Source organism: Silene latifolia, chromosome 9 (genome assembly GCF_048544455.1).
Source record: "Silene latifolia isolate original U9 population chromosome 9, ASM4854445v1, whole genome shotgun sequence".
Lineage (NCBI taxonomy): Eukaryota > Viridiplantae > Streptophyta > Magnoliopsida > Caryophyllales > Caryophyllaceae > Silene > Silene latifolia.
The window spans coordinates 47,233,546-47,250,573 of record NC_133534.1 but is presented as its reverse complement, the minus strand read 5'-3'; the positions used below and the strand labels follow the sequence as shown (position 1 = coordinate 47,250,573).

At 39.5% G+C, this 17,028-nt stretch overlaps 3 protein-coding genes across 3 annotated transcripts; all 3 read right to left on the bottom strand.

Annotated features, from left to right (window-relative positions):
• Positions 1 to 905: 905 nt before the first annotated feature.
• Positions 906 to 2,120, bottom strand: LOC141600994 (uncharacterized). Its single transcript, XM_074421256.1, has 2 exons — positions 1,338 to 2,120; positions 906 to 1,079 (listed from the first exon to the last, which is right to left on the bottom strand). The coding sequence occupies exons 1-2, from the start codon at positions 2,118 to 2,120 to the stop codon at positions 906 to 908; spliced, it is 957 nt and encodes a 318-aa protein (XP_074277357.1).
• A 2,313-nt stretch (positions 2,121 to 4,433) lies between these two features.
• LOC141600993 (uncharacterized) lies at positions 4,434 to 5,732 on the bottom strand. Its single transcript, XM_074421255.1, has one exon. The coding sequence runs from the start codon at positions 5,730 to 5,732 to the stop codon at positions 4,434 to 4,436; it is 1,299 nt and encodes a 432-aa protein (XP_074277356.1).
• A 695-nt stretch (positions 5,733 to 6,427) lies between these two features.
• Positions 6,428 to 7,036, bottom strand: LOC141600992 (uncharacterized). The gene has a single exon (XM_074421253.1). It carries the CDS (start codon positions 7,034 to 7,036, stop codon positions 6,428 to 6,430), a length of 609 nt encoding a protein of 202 aa, XP_074277354.1.
• Between the last annotated feature and the right edge of the window lie 9,992 nt (positions 7,037 to 17,028).

The following is a 17,028-nucleotide window of genomic DNA, read 5'->3' as shown; positions in this document are numbered from 1 at the left end:
TCATTTTTTAAACGAAAATTATCTTGGTAGTATAAAGGGATAAAATTAAAGATAAAAATTCAAAAATAAACGGCTGAGATTGTATTTTATTGGGTTTGGATGAGATATGGTGTTTTAAAAAAAGTTCAAACTTACAAGTAATAGTTTTTAAACGAAAATTATCTTGGTAGTAGTTCTTAAAACAATGTAGTACAAAGGTAGTAGTTATAAAAAAACCTTAATCTAAATTAACATGCTCTAGTCTCATAATAAACATGTATAAATGGAATGCGGAAGTGATAAAAGATATCGATTACTTACCTTCAACTATTGCTTGAAATAATTGATCTGTCTTAATGAATAATGCGAATTCTAAATCACCAGATTTGACTTGATTTCCAAACTCTCAGATTCACAATTTAGATGGTGTATTTTTTTTAATGAGGTTGGTGTGTTCCTTTATACTCCTTATATACTTCTTGCCATCAAAAAGTCAACTGGCAGTTTTACTTAAATTGTGAGTGATAAGTTATAAGAGACAATAGTGGAAACGGAACTAGGTAAATTCCACCATAAAATAGACCGACTTAATTTCCATATATAACTTAATTAAATATTAATGTAATACTTATTTATTTTATGAAATATCTAACATATTGAACTTTCAAATAATATCGATTGAGTGCGTATGCCATTGGACAATGGTAGTCACAGCCCAACATATTTAACTCCCTCCACTAAACACCAACGAGTAATTAATTTCCCGCAATATATTTCATTACATGCCTATTTATACGACTTAATTCAATTTGCACCTACTCAACCCAATATCTCTTTTTGTCTGAAAAAAATCAACATATAAATAAGCTGGATGATTAAGCATTCATATCATAAAAAATTAAGGGAATAATCATCCTCATCATTATTCACATTATGGGTATAGCATCCCTTTGCTCTTTTGTTTCATCAACCGATGACTGGTACCCCGACGTTAGTGAAAGCGGTGATTCAAAGACTTCTGAGGAAGGCAACAAACGCAAGGCTGTGGTAGCGGCTGCTTGTTTTGTGGCTGCAGGGTTTGCACCTTTGGTCTCATTATCCTGATCAAGAAGAAATGCTCCAACCATTATTATTATTATTATTATTATTATTATTATTTTTTATTTTTTTTTTTTTTTGCAAGAAATTCATCTCCTCATTTTATTCATCCAATTGGAAAAAAAAAATGAGTAGTAAATCTTACAAGAACTAACCTCTAAGCATCTATACAATCTATAGAGCTCAAAAGCTCTCTAATGCTCCACTAGATTGTTATATACACGATTCCTACAAAAAGCTAAGGACCGTATACTAATTACAGTTTTGAAGTATCCTACCAATCGAGTAACTGTTCTCTCTTGCCCACGAAAAATCCGTGCATTCCTCTCTGCCCAAAGCATGTAGACGGTTGCTGCAAGCCCACATAAAAACCAGTGCTTACGCCAAGCCTTGCTATGCTTCCTAGTTCTAATCCAGTGAAGCTCTTTCCAGTAAGGATGCCCTGACCTATTGATGCCCATCCAGAGTAAAATCCGCTGCCACACATCCTTAGAATACTTACATTGAAAGAAGAGATGCTGGTGATCCTCAGCAGCTTCTTTGCAAAGTGTGCACCTGTTAATGAGATACAACCCCTTAGCTTGAAGTTTATCCACAGTGGCTAAACAGTTCTGGATAGCCAGAGCTGCTACAATCTGATGAGCAGGAACAACTGAGCTGCTATGGATTGCTGCCATTCCACGAGAAATAGGAGCCTTTGTTCGAAAAAATGCATATGCTGTAGAAACAGAAAACTGATTGTTCTGAATGCATCCCTGGATGATAGCCTTAGCTGCCTGCGTCCCACCTGCGAGTTGAATACAAGCATCCCTTACAGAAAGGATACCCTTCAGGCTGACAGAATATCTTTCCTGAGATGCAATGTCCCAAATGCTTTCATGTTGAAGAACATAATACTTGTGCCATCTCTGCCAGACACTGTCAGCATCCTGATCAAGCATCCATACCCATCTGAGTAATAATGCTCTATTCCAAGAAAGGAGCTCCTTAACCCCAAAACCTCCCTCTGCCCATGGTAAGCAAATGGATTTCCAGCTCTTCATAGTTAGGTGTCTTCTCCCCTCGTGAGAAGACCAGAAATTTTTTTTACAGAGCTTGTTAACAAGCTTGATGACATTATTATTATTATTATTTTTTTTTTTTTTTTTTTTTTTTTTTTTTTTTGCAAGAAGGTATAATCCTTTTATTCATCCTCAAGGTGGGGAAAAAGAAAAGGATAAAATCTTACAAAGAATAGCCCCTATAGCCTAAAGAAGAAAGGCTAGCAAGAGTGCAAGGAACTAATAAAATGAGAAGAACATAAGGAAGAAGATCTATACAATAAAGACACTGAGATGATAAGTTTGGCCTGAGTAAGCAGCTGATGCACTGTGTGTTCATGGATGCTAAAGATCCTGCAATTACGCTCCTTCCAAATAGTGTAGATGACACAAGTAAAGCAACTTAGAAACCAAGTGTGCTTCCAATGCCGCCTAGAATGCCTATGCAAACACCATTTCAACTCAGTGTGATAATCAGTACTCCTGTTGGGAACACGAGCCCAGACCATGAGCTCATGCCAGAGCTGCTGAGAGAATGGACAAGCAAAGAATAGGTGATCATGAGTTTCACTATCTTGCTTGCAGAGAACACATCGATTAGGAGTGATGAATCCCCTAAGAATTAATTTGTCCACGGTTGCTAGTTTCTGCTGACAAGCTAGAGAAGTAATGATACTGTGCCTAGGGACTACCACCTTATGAAAAAGCCCTTTAGACCAGGAGATAATAGGGTGACACGGTCTAAACCAGTTGTAGGCTGCAGCAACCTGAAACTTACCACCAGAGCACCAGCTATGAAGGAGAGCTCTTGCAGCAGCAGGAGAACCAGTGACAGTCAGTAAGTCATTTTTTAACACTGATGATACTCCGAAAGCTTTCACTATATCTGTCCTGAACAGCAGCATCCCAGATAGAGCAATGGGAGAGATGGTATTCTGAGTGCCAAATGCTCCATAGTCCCTGAGGAGTCTGATCTAATAACCACAACCATTTGGATATAAGCGCTTTATTCCAAGAGAGGAGCTCTTTGACCCCAAAGCCACCTTCATTAGTTGGAGCACAGATACTAGACCAACTCTTCACAATCATCTTCTTATCTGTGGCTTTGATATTCCAGAAGAAATTCTTGCATAACTTGTTGATAGTTTTAAGCACACTTTTGGGAAGCAAGACACTGGCACACCAAAAGTTCTCAATGCCAAAGACAACACTGTTGAGAAGCTGAAGTCTAACAGCATAAGAAAGCAATTTGGAAGACCAGTGTTGAATGGAGGCCTGAATTTTGTTGACAAGGATACCATACATATCCACAGTGGTACGAGCTGTGTTTAGGGGCAACCCTAGATACCTAAAAGGGAAAGATCCCTCAGAGAACCCAGAGGTAAGCAAAATCTGGGATTTAATGCTAGAAGAGACGCCACCAAAGTAAATTTCAGTTTTGTCCACATTAGCTTGAAGCCCAGACCAGCTAGAAAAGAGGCCAAGGGTTTGAGAAACAGCCTGCACAGAAGGCACATCCCCTCTAATAAAGATCATAAGATCATCAGCAAAGATTAAGTGAGTGAGTTTCATTTTAGAACACTTTGGATGAAGAGACACTTGAGGATGGGAATTGAGACATCTCAAGTATCTAGATAGAATCTCCATGCTAAGAACAAAAATATAAGGGGAGAGAGGGTCTCCTTGCCTGACTCCACTTTTCCCTGGAAAGAAACCATGGACTGAACCATTGAGCTTAAGAGAGAACCAGGAGCTTGTGAGGCACCCCATAATCCAACTAATAAATTGTGGATGAAATTTGAGAGCAAGCAGCATATTTTCTATAAAAGACCACTGAAGAGAATCAAAGGCCTTCCTAATATCCACCTTAATCAAGCACCTAGGAGTGAGATACTTGCGACCATATCCTTTAACTAAAGATTAGGAGTTAGGACAACATGATGTTTTCATGGATGCTCCTTCCTTTAACAAAAGCTGCCTGTTCAGGACCAATTAAGTGGGGAAGCACAGTGCTGAGCCTAGTGGATATAATTTTAGAAATTGTCTTGTAAAAGGTAGTACAGCAGGAAATGGGACGAAAATCCATGACTGTGGAGCTAACCTTCTTCTTAGGAATAAGGGCAATCAAGGTAGAGTTAGCTTGCTTACTCATTCTACCAGTTGAAAAGAAGGAATGGACAGCTTTACAATAAGACTCCCCAATAAGAGACAAACTGTGCTTAAAGAAAGCAGAGGAAAACCCATCTGGGCCAGGACTTTTATCAGAACCAATAGTAAAAAGAGCAGCTTTGATTTCTTCATTAGTGATAGGAAGAATCAAAGCAAAGAAGCAGCTTCACTAGAAACAGTAGGGCTCAGCTGAATATAACCATTATCTAAGGGAGAAACAGGAGAGCTAGCCCCCAGAAGACTCTTATAGTAGTCAACAAAACCATCTGCAACACTATCCAGGCCAATTCTATCAGCACCATGCCTATCTTTGATCTGACCTATAATTTGTTGATGTTTTCTTTCCTGAATCTTTGCATAGAAGAATTTAGAAGAACAGTCATCATGATTGAGATTTTGAACCTTAGCTTGTTGCTGAACAATAGTCTTCTCAATATGCTTAAACTTGCAGTAAAGAGACAAAAGCTCTTTTTCTTTAGAAATTAGCTCAGGAGAAAAATTATCAGCTTGCATAGCCAGTTGACAGTCTTTCAGATCTTGTTTCAAGCCCTGAACCTTAATAGAGATGCTAGTAAAATGCTCTTTATGTAGTAATCTTAAACTCTTCCTAACATTCTTCAGCTTAGCAAACAACTTATAAGTGGAAGAGCCATAAACTGGAACATTCCAGGCCTCATGCACAATATTATCATAGTCAGAATGATCAAGCCAGCAATTTAGAAAACTAAACCTTGATTTTCTGCAAGGATCCTCAAAGATGGTAACCACCACTGGAGAATGATCAGAAACTCCAGGTTCAGGGAAATGGGCAGAAGTAGCAGGAAAATAAGTAAGCCACTGAACATTAGCCAGAGCTCGATCAAGTTTGGTCCAAACCCTTGATTCAGGGAGTTGCTTATTATTCCAAGAAAAATCACAACCTGAGCTAGTAAGATCCTCCACCTCACATTGATAAAGACAAGAATTAAAATCCATAATATCAGCAAGATCAGGGAGAGTGCCCCCAATCTTCTCAAAGATGTCCCTAATAACATTGAAATCTCCCAAAATTAACCATTTATTCACCAGGGGCTTAATATTTATAAGATGAGACCAGAGACCATCTCTCTCCCTAGCATCATTACTAGCATAGACAAAAGTGATGTGGAAGACCTGACAAGTTGCATTATGGAACACCTCACAATGAATAAACTGAGAGTGAACATGAAGAGGAGTTACAACCACAGTAGAGAGATTCCAAAGCAATAGGATTCTGCCATTAGAATGGAGGTCCAGATTGCAACAAGTGCCCAAGTTACTGAAGTAAGAAGAAATAATCCTACCATAGTTTCTTTGCTTAATTTTTGTTTCCAAAATATCCAGCTTATTAACCCAAAGGAAGTCCTTAATTTCCTGTAACTTTAAAGGGTCATTACACCCTCTAATATTCCAAGATGAGACTTTCATTGTCCACCTGTATCAAAAGGGTGAGTATCCCCTATGCTCTCAACCAACAAAGTATGTGAGGGCAAAGCTCCATTATCTGGAGGAGTCAAACCCAGTTGGAGTATCTGAGTGCCATCAGGGGCAGTCTCCTCAAGACATAAAGTATCAGAGCTATGATGAGGTACATCCAAACTATTATCCAAAGAATAAGACTGAGTTAGATCCCCTCTCTTCAAGGCTATTTGAGGGTGAACAACTTCGTCCTTCTTGTTGCATACTGAGTGCATTTCAGTATTCAAAGAAGGAGATTCAGATGCAGAAGTCTGGTGTGAGGAGCCTAGCAACAAGCATTCTGAGCTATGCACCAGACTATCTGAATCAGAATGCAGCTTCTGTGAATCTGAGGTATCACCTAGCAAACAAGGAACAAGAGTGTCAGGAACCAACACAGAGGTAGGTTCCTGAACATACTGAACAAGATCCTCCTCAGAAGGAAGAGTGGGAAGAGGCTCAGGATCAGCCACAGGTGCTATAGGAGTAAAGGAGTTAGTCACTGAAATAGTTGGAGATGAACTCCCTCTCTTCAAGGCTATTTGAGGGTTCATACTCACCTTCTGAGTGCTTCCAGAGTGCATTACAGTATTCAGAGAAGAAGAACCAGTCCCAGAGTCCAAGGGGATAGAGTGGCCTTGGCTCAAAGGAGCAAGAACATTCTTCTAGGAATCTGAGGTACCACCTAACACATCAGAAGAGGAAGTTTTTCCAGTAGATTTCTTCCTAGTTTTCTTACAAGAGTTGGATTTGTGTCCCATTTTCCCACATTCAGAGCAATAGAAAGGGAGCCATTCATATTCAATCCTCTGGGTGGAAGGACCAAATGGAGTGTTCAGAGAGATCTCCACTGGTAGAGAGGAAGAGATATCCACCTCAATCAAAACCCTAGCAAAAGAAAGCTTAGCTTTATAAGTGGTAGGGACATCAGCAAACAATGGCTTCCCTATTTTGCTAGCCATTTTACTCAGCACAGTGCTAGACCAAAGATATGGGTCTAGGTCATGAAACAAGACCCAGACAGGAACCCATGAAACCCTTTCCATCTCAAAAGAGAAAGAGGGAGACCAATGCTTCAAAATTAAGGAGGAGGATCCAATTTTCCAAGGACCCTTCTGCAACACCATGTTCATTTCAGCTTCAGATGTGAATCTGAAGCTAAACCACCCTTTCTTGTAGTATTGGACCACTGGGGAAGCAATTGAAGCCCAATGTTTAGAGACAAAGTCAGAAACCTGAGTAAGAGTAGGTTTAGATCCAATCAAATGACCCATTAGAGTAAATTGCCAAAACTTCGATTCATCAAAGAATGTCATCAAGACCCACATCAATTTCAGAGGCATGCTTACTCTCATGATGCATGAATAAACTCATTCCAACCGGATTCTTAGGTTTAGCGATTTCAGACCATATGGGTTTAACCTTTGGTTGCCCTACTGATTCTGAGATGATTGGGACAGGAACCTCCAGAGTAGCTGATGAAGGGCTCTCCATAGTATCAGAGGAAGGCTCCAACACAGGGGTAGCACCAGAAGCAGTGACCTCAACAGCTTCAATAGGTTTTTCACAATTAGGCGCAGATTTATCCAAATTAGAGGGGATAACGATGCTAGGCACAGTAGAACTACTCTTAGGACTTGATCGAATGGCATCAACGAGATAATCATTCAACATCACAGGTTGACGTGGTGAAGAAATCAAATCATCATTAGGCGATTCCGAAGTAGAAGAATTGGGGACAAAAGAAGTACCTTGAGCTGCAGAAAAGATGGAGAATCCATTGGAGGCCTCCCTTTTGGTGGTCGACCTCGACCGCGAGCCATGGAGAAGGAATCAGGAGCTCGAAAAGAGCAAAAATGGCGGGGAATTTCAGAGAATTTGTTTTAGAGAGAGAAAGTTCTTCTCTCTAAACGGTTTTTATTATTATTATTATTATTATTATTATTATTATTATTATTATTATTATTATTATTATTTATTATTATTATTATTATTATTATTATTATTATTATTATTATTATTATTATTATTATTATTATTATTATTATTATTATTATTATTATTATTATTATTATTATTATTATTATTATTATTATTATTATTATTATTATTATTATTATTATTATTATTATTATTATTATTATTATTATTATTATTATTAGATTCAAGCACAGTTGCCAACATTCGTCGACTTTTATATGTCTGCCTATTTCATGTTTCGTGGTTGTGTGAGGCACCAAGCATATGTCGTTTATGAGTCGGCCGCCCTCTTTGAGTGCGATTGTCGCTTCTCCTATGTTAAAACGATCTGTATTTTTGCAAGCCTAATTAACCTGAACTGTTCTATAGTTGGCCATTAGACATTTAGCCGATAAGCTTACTTTCATGCAAAACTTACCTTTTTCCCTTCCACGCTGCTGCCTTACACTTGAACCGGAGGGAGTTGTTGGCAGCACATGAACCGTTGTGTAATACTACGGTTTTATGAGTCTCTGGGTACTCTATCGAGTGGGCCTTACTCTGTCGAACTTTGCCATTTTGCACATGGTACCCAACTTTTTAAGTTTGTGTACATTATACCCTCCATGTTTGATTTTCATGCACAACATATCCTTTTTGTCGCTCTAAAAAAACTCAATTGCGCATAACTCCTAGATGGGAATTCAGAATCGGCCAATTTTTTTTCGTTAAATGATTATCTCATCATAATCTACGATTTGAGAAAAAAAAAGTTACCGACTGACATTTTATAGGGTTTTTTTTAACGAAAAACTCAAATCAAAGATATCTTCAATCATAAATTTCCGAATGACCAATTTCGTTTTATCAATTTATAGATCTCGAAGAGTTAATCAATTTGGAAAAAAAAATTAGTCAATTCCGATTTCTGATCTATAATTTATGCTCAATTGAAAATTTTAAAAACGATAAAAAGGACATGTTGTGCTGAAAATCAAATTTCAAGGATATCATGTGCACAAATTTAAAAAGTTGGGTGCCACGTGAAAAATGGCAAAGTTCGAGGGTACCGCGTGAATTTTCCGTTATTATTATTACTATTACTATTATTATTACTATTATTATTATTACTATTACTATTACTATTATTATTATTATTATTACTACTATTATTATTACTATTACTATTATTATTACTACTATTATTTTTATTATTATTATTTTTTTTGCAGGTAATCAGGATCATTCTATTAAATATGGGAAGAAAATGTTACAAGATCCTATATTCTACAAGGAGGTCAGAGAGACCACCCGAAGTCCTACAAATAAAAATAAAATGCCATAAGAGAAGGCAGCTTTAATGCCCCTCTATTACACCACCATTATAAAACGAGACTTGTAAAGCTACTAGATATTTAACTCGCCAAAGAAGCTGGACTGGAGCAGCTTTAATGTTCCTGAAAATCCGCTTATTTCTCTCTTGCCAAAGCAGGTAGATTGCAAAGAGCAAGGCACTTCGTCTTTGCCTCTTGAAGCTGCTCTTGCCTCTGTTGTGACTTTTATACCAAGTCAGAAGCTCGTTGAGGGAGAGAGCAGGGGGAACTCTAAGCCAGCTAGCTATAGGTTGCCAGACTATAGCAGAGAAAGCACATTATTATTATTATTATTATTATTATTATTATTTTTTTTTTTTTTTTTTTTTTTTTTTTTTTTTGCAGAAAATCAGGATCAATATATTAGGTAAAAAGATGATAAGAGTACATGATCCTAGAATCCTCTACAAGGGAGCCAGTGTGGCCACCTATAACCGTCTAAACACAACCAAAAGGAAGTAAACACCGCAACAATGACAGCCAAAGAAAATCAAGCTAGCCTAAGAAGAACTAAAAACTTGATCCTCCTTATGAGTGTTGCAGGAGCAGCTTTGATCCCCTGGAAAATACGTTTATTGCGTTCCTGCCATAATAGGTAGAGAGTGCACAGAAGGACACATCGACGCTGTTTTTTAAAGAGGCTCTGCCCTCTGTTGCGCGTCTTTTACCAGAGGAGCACCCGAGGAAGGCAAACATCAGGCAAAATACGGAGCCACAATGCAAGAGTTTGCCAAACAACTGAAGAAAAAGGACAAGCAAAAAAGAGATGAGAGATGGTTTCAAGGCTACTTTCACAAAGGACGCACCTATTAACCAAAACAACCCCTCTTCTGCAAAGATTCTCAATTGTAGGAAGATTGTCCTGAACAGCCAAGAGCCCTATCAACTTATGCTTAGGGTAAAAATAAGAATCCCATAAGGTTCTATGATGAGGGAAAGAAGCCCCCTAGGACGAATCATATCATAAAATTGTGTCTTATAATCAGTATTCTGAAGAAGCAACTGAGCCTGCACAGACCCCACAAGCTTTTGAACAAGCAAATCTCGACAACGAATGATGCTGCTCCAATACCACGAGTGTGCTGCAGTGAGTTGGAACGCCCAAAGAGAAGTCCCCTTGAGAACATAGGCTTCCACCCACTTCACCCAGATGGTATCAGATTTGACTACCAATTTATGAAGCCATACTAGCATTTGTGCCTTATTCCAACTAAGAATTTCCTTTATGTCAACCCCTCCTTCAGTACGTGGAATGCAAAAGTTATCCCAGCTTTTGAAGGTAAGCCTACAACTGCTAGTATCAATGCCCCATAAGAAATCCTTACACAATTTATTAATTCTCCGAACCACCCCTATTGGTAAGAGCACACTGGACCCCCAAAAGTTTCACAACCCAAAGATGACAGAGTTAATAAGCTGTATTTTACCTGCATAGCTGAGTAATTGGCTTGCCCAGTGACAAACATGTTGCCTAATCTTATCAAAAAGAGGAGCAAACATAGATTGTTTAAGGCGAGAACTGAACAAAGGAATGCCAAGGTATCTCACTGGGAAACTCCCCCAAAGTAAAGACTAGACTTCATAGGATTGGCTTGTAAACCCGAGTAAGCAGCAAACTGGCTGAGGCAGGAGTCAACAGCTTGAATAGATGGCAAATTACCCCTAGTAAAGACCAATAAGTCATCAGCAAAAATCAGGTGGGTAAGGTTAATCTTCACACACTTAAGGTGATAAGAAAACCCTGGAGCAGTAGGGAGTTGCCTGAGTAATCTGGAGAGGATCTCCATACACAAGGTAAATAGGTAGGGGGAGAGGGGATCACCCTGCCTTAGTCCCCTCTTACCAGGAAAGAAACCCTCCATGACTCCATTAATGTTAATAGAGAAGTGAGTCTTTGTGACACATGCCAACACCCACTGAACAAATTTAGGAGGAAATTTGAGAAGCCTCAAACACTCAACAAGAAAATCCCAATTAACCGAGTCAAATGCTTTTCGAATATCAACTTTTAGGATACATCTGGGCGAAATCAAACTCCTATTGTATTTATGAGCCATTTCATGTGCCAACATAGAGTTGTCAAATAGGTCCCTTCCTTCCACAAACGCTGCTTGCTCCAAACCAACCACCTCTCCCAGAATAGACTTCATTTTATTCGCCAGGATTTTACTTACTGTTTTATAAAACACAGTACAACATGAGATTGGTCTAAACTCAGAAACAGACCTAGGAGACTCACACTTAGGAATCAGAGCAATAACTGTAGAATTAGCAGCACATGGCATGGAACTCTTAGCAAAAAATTCCATGACAACCTCCTTGAAATCAGATCCAATGATAGCCCAGGAGTCTTTAAAGAACCCAGCAGAGTACCCGTCCACCCCTGGACTCTTATTATGATCAATAGAAAATAGAGTTGACTCAATTTCTTGAGAAGTAATAGGAGCCTCCAGGGCAGCAGAAGAAGAAAGAGTATTACTAGCAAAAAGAACCTCTGGCAAAGGAGAAACAGGAGATGTAGTGCCCAAAAGATCACTATAATAATCCAGAAAAGCTCTTGCAACCTAAGCCTGCCCCTGACAGAGAACTCCCTTAGCATCTTCAATGACCCCTATAGTATTTCTAATCCGCATAGCCTTAATGTGAGCATAGAAGTATTTAGAGTTAAGGTCACTGAATTGCAAATGCTGAAGTTTAGCTTTCTGAACAAGAACCCTCATCTCAGCTTGCTTAAGAGTAAAATACCTCTGAAGACAGGCCTTCTCATGTGATAAAAGAAGAGTATTCAGAGGAGAATTCTGAAGCTGCAGTTGACACTCAATTAATTTAGTTTTTACAATCTCAACACGAGTAGAGAGATCAGAGAACTCAACACAGTGGAGGGCCTTAAGTTCCTTCCTCAGGAGTCGAAGCTTATAAAAAAGAGAATAAATCTTCCCTCCCCTAGAAGAAACCAGCCAAGCATTCTGTACACAGTCTTGAAAACCAGGAGAAAGGGCCCAACAATTGAGATACTGAAAAGATCTAGTAGAAAGACAAGTAGGGGGATTAACATTTAGGAGAATGGAAGAGTGATCAGAGACCCCAGCAGGTAAGAAGGTCACAGTAGAGGAAGCAATATAGGTATACCAAGCAGAGTTAACCAGAGCCCTGTCAAGTTTAGACCATTTAGGTGAACCACCCTGCTTATTATGCCAAGTGTACAAACCACCAGTATAAGGGTGATCAGACAAGCAGCACCTGTGTAAACAATTTCTGAATTCAGACATTTTCCTTTCATGAACAATGCACCCAAGCCTTTCCTCAGCACTTAAGGACACATTAAAATCTCCCAAGCAAGCCCTAGGGATTTGATGCCCCTGGGAGAAAAAAATTAACATGTCCCAAAGAACTCCACGGTCAACAGCTCTATTATGAGCATAAACAAAAGTCAGCAATAAACACTTCTGAGTAATGATATGAGTAAGGAGGCAATGAATAAATTGCGCCCCCTCCTCTAAAAGTTGTATTTTAACTGTGGCCGAATTCCATAAAAGCCGAATTCTCCCTTCAGCATGAGAACTATAATTAGAAATCATAGAATACCTCCTAAATCTTTGCCTATAAATCACATATGCTTCTCTAGGTTTTATATGAGTTTCTATAACAGTACCATAATCCACTTTATTCTTCAACAAGAAGCCTAAAACCTCCTGCTGTTTTAGGGATAATTCATCCCCCTCACGTTCCAGGAGGAAATGATCATTGGGGGTGAAGGAGGGGGGGAGATCCCTCCAGGCTCCAACTCCACATGAACTGACCCTTGCTCAACTTCCAAGGAAACTGCCACCCCCTGAACCTTCTCAGAGAGAGTTGAGTATTTGTTTTGGACAGTAGTAACCTCCAGAACTTCAGTTTGAGGAGGCTGTGTCTTGGTTTGAACAATAACAAAGCCATCTTTATCAGGAACCACAGGCTGCTTCTGAGAGACAGTAGCCTTCTGAACAGGTTGATAAACCTTTTGCAGGAGCATTCCTATGACACTTTTTCTTTTGTATGCCCCACCTTTCTACATGTGTGACAATAATATGGCACCCATTCATAAGTAATCTTCTACAAAATTTGACCACGATAAGGGGTATGAAGAGTCATGGCCTTAGGTAAGTCCTTAGAAATATCAACCTCCACTAATGTTCTTGCAAAGGCAATCTTACTTTTGTTTGTAGTAGTCTCATCAGCACAAATAGGTTTACCCACAAAACTAGCAACCTTGCTAAGTGCAGTCTGTCACCAGAAGCATGGATCCAAATTGGGGAAGAGAACCCACACAGGGACAGTAGTGACCACATCAAGCTCAGCCACTACAGTGGGGGACCAGGTCTTAAACACTAGAGGAAAACCATTAAGATTCCATGATTCAGTTTGTATACTAACCATATCCTCTTTACACAAAAACTTGAAATAGAACCAGCCCTTGGAGAAGTAGAGTATCTCTGGAGCGGTAATGTGACCCCAGTGCTTAGAAATCAATGTATTCAATTCCACTATTGAGGTTTTACGCCCCATAACTGTACCAACCAAGGTACAACTCCAATAATCTACTTCCTCAGCTATATCTGTTTACTTAATAACCACTCCCTCACCAGGGGCTATATAGCTAAGAGACATACCCTTACCCGAAGTCTTCAAAACTTGAGAATAGGGTTGGTTTACCTTAGTCGTAGCGACCAGAACAGAGGTGGAGGAAGGAACCATAGAAACTTTTGAACCAGTTTTAGGGTTTGACGTCGGAGTCTTATCCTTAGCTCCAGAGTTAGGGGTATGAGGCCCCAAACTCCGGCCATGAGAAGCCTTGCTCTGAGACGAGGATGCTTGCCCCAAATTCTGAGTATTAGGGGTCAGATAATCACCCAAATTCGCAGATCCAGGAGAACGAGTCACGGAATCGGTAACTGTGGATGGAACCTCCGCTGTGGAGTCAGCTTGACGTGTGGAACGAGCGGCGACCTGTATTTTGTGCGGCCAGCCCCTCGGCATGGCGGCGGAGATGAGTGAAACCACTCGGTTGTCGCAATTTCAGAGGATTTTTTAGTTAGAGAAAGAAGAGAGAGAGGGGCCGATTATTATTATTATTATTATTATTATATATTTTTTTTTGCAAGAAAGATATCTCCATTTTTATTCATCCATTATGGGAACAAAAATAGAGTAGACTTACAAAAACTATCCTCTAGAAGCCTAATACAAGGCTCCATATCAGAATCAACTATGAATATGTTCTATTACATCACTTAGCTCGCTACCTTTGCTATGTGCAATCAGCCTGATGCCAACAATATACTTAATACGCTGCAAAAGGATGCTTACATTCCGTTCCTGCCCTTTGAAAATCCTTAGATTCCTTTCTTGCCAAATCTGATTGATTGCCACTGTAAGACTTAAGACATAACAAATGCCTTCCATGCCTTCGACTTTGGCTTCACCTAATCTCTCTCTGTAAATCCATTGCAGGACGCAGGATGGACATCCAACTCAACAAAGTTTCCCAAAGTAACTTAGAATAAGGACATTGGAAGAATAAATGGGAATGAGTTTCAGAATTTCTTTTGCACAGAGGGCACCTATTAATCAGAACAAACCCCTTCCTAATGATATTATCAGAATTTGCCAGTTTCAGTTCAGCAGCAAGGGAAGCAGTGACCCTGTGTGCTGGAATAATGATAGGGTTAGCCAGAACTTTAGCCCAGGTGGGGGGTATACCAGAAGCTCGTAACCCATCATAAGCAGTGGCTATATTTACCTTGCCATGCTGCACACAACTTTTAAGAAAGGTTTGGGCAGCATTCAGAGTTCCAAATTTTTGGAGACAAAAATCCCTCACAGCCAAGATGCTTCTGAAACTGTGACACCCCCATACTCCAAGTGCCTTACCAGGACCACTCCGGTAAAGGAACGTCACCATCTCGATTACCCGAGGCAATGATAATCAAAAGACAATAAAGAAACGTACTTTAAAAGTAAATATAGTTTAAGTGATTACATGTTCAAAACCAAAACTGATAAAAGGAAATACAAGTTCTCAAAACTGTCTACTATCAAAAATACTATAAAGTGTCAGACACAGCGGAAGACTTCTAAACTGCAACGTGGCAACTCATCCCAGCTATCCCATACGCATCGTCTCATACCTGCTCAATAACTGCTCACCACCCCTGAATGGATCACCACAGTTTTCAAAACATTTAAACGGGGTCAGTACTAATCACACAATACAATCACATAAAGACAAGAATCAAAACAGCTCAATGTCACATCAACCCGAACTCCATCACCAACTCCTCAATACTGACTACACACTAAAGTGTGTAGCCCTGCCAGAGTACTCATCGCAACAGGTTACTCCTCGCCGCCAGTGGGGGACCGCAACCTTTCCCACCTAAACCCGCTTATCTCCATCGAGCGATAAACCCAAATCTATTAATGTGCACATCCCTTCTGTGGCGGGTTCCACAGAAGGCGAATCATGGGCGTGAAGCCACTCTCGCAAGTGACTCCACTCAGCCAGGGGCGCACCCCGAAGAACAAAGACAGATACAATCAACAACAACCAATCAATGATAAAATCCACATCCGTCACAACACCGATATGATACTTTAACAACAAATCACAATCAACACCAAACCACATTATGTGACTAATACTGAGTAGGGAAATCCTACCTGGAATGCAAACACAAGCAGATGATCTTATCAACTGTCTCAAAACCTTTTCTCTACGAATCCTCCTCCTATCACATAATCACATAATTACTAACAATACAACTAATCACAAAAACCTTCAATCCCATAAATTAGGGTTTAAACAAAGACAACCAAATGCTATAAAATTGGTATGTAGATCTTACCCTTGACGCAAGGATCAGTACGACGCAGAGAATAAAGAAATCCAACCTCTCAAGCTCCGGGATTTGCCAATAACGCGGATGAAGAGAAGAACGTAGTTTTAAATCTCCCTTGAGTGAATTAGGTTTATGAAAAGTGTTTAGGGAAGAAGACGATATAAAACATATACTAATCCGCGTCATTAACAAAACCCGTCAAAATATTACCCGTTAACCGACTTACTCGATCGAGTAACTAACGTACTCGATCGAGTGCCACTTACTCGATCGAGTACCAAGGCTACTCGATCGAGTACCAAGGCTACTCGATCGAGTACCCTACAGACAGAATACTGTTTCGTAACTCAAAACACCCTTACTCGACATAGTAAGGCCCACTCGATAGAGTACCCTGAGACTCATAAAACCGTAGTATTATAGAAACTTTCAGAAAACCTGATAGCAGGCTGCACAGTCCAGATTTTGCTACCATTCAGAGCATAAAACCAATGCCAACGTGCCCAGAGACCATCAGAGTGTTCAATTCTCCAAAGCCAACGTAGAAGCAGGGCTCTATTCCAAGAAAGGAGCTCTTTGATGCCAAAGCCTCCCTCAGACCAGGGGAGACAGATGGATTTCCAACTCTTCAAAGTCATGTGCCTGCATCCATTAGTGACTTGCCAAAAGAAATTTTTGCTCAACCTATTAATCACTTTGAGCACCCCCTTAGGCAGTAAAATGGTAGAGCCCCAGTAGGTTTGCAAACCAAGCAGAACTGAGTTTATTAACTGCAAACGCCCAGCATAACTCAGAAAAGTGGATGTCCAATGATGAATAGCTCCCTGAACCTTAGTAAGGAGTGGGCCAAAATGCTCAAGGCAAAGCCTAGACACATTATTATTATTATTATTATTATTATTATTATTATTATTATTATTATTATTATTATTATTATTATTATTATTATTATTATTATTATTATTATTATTATTATTATTATATTCAAGCACAGTTGCCAACATTCGTCGACTTTTATATGTCTGCCTATTTCATGTTTCGTGGTTGTGTGAGGCA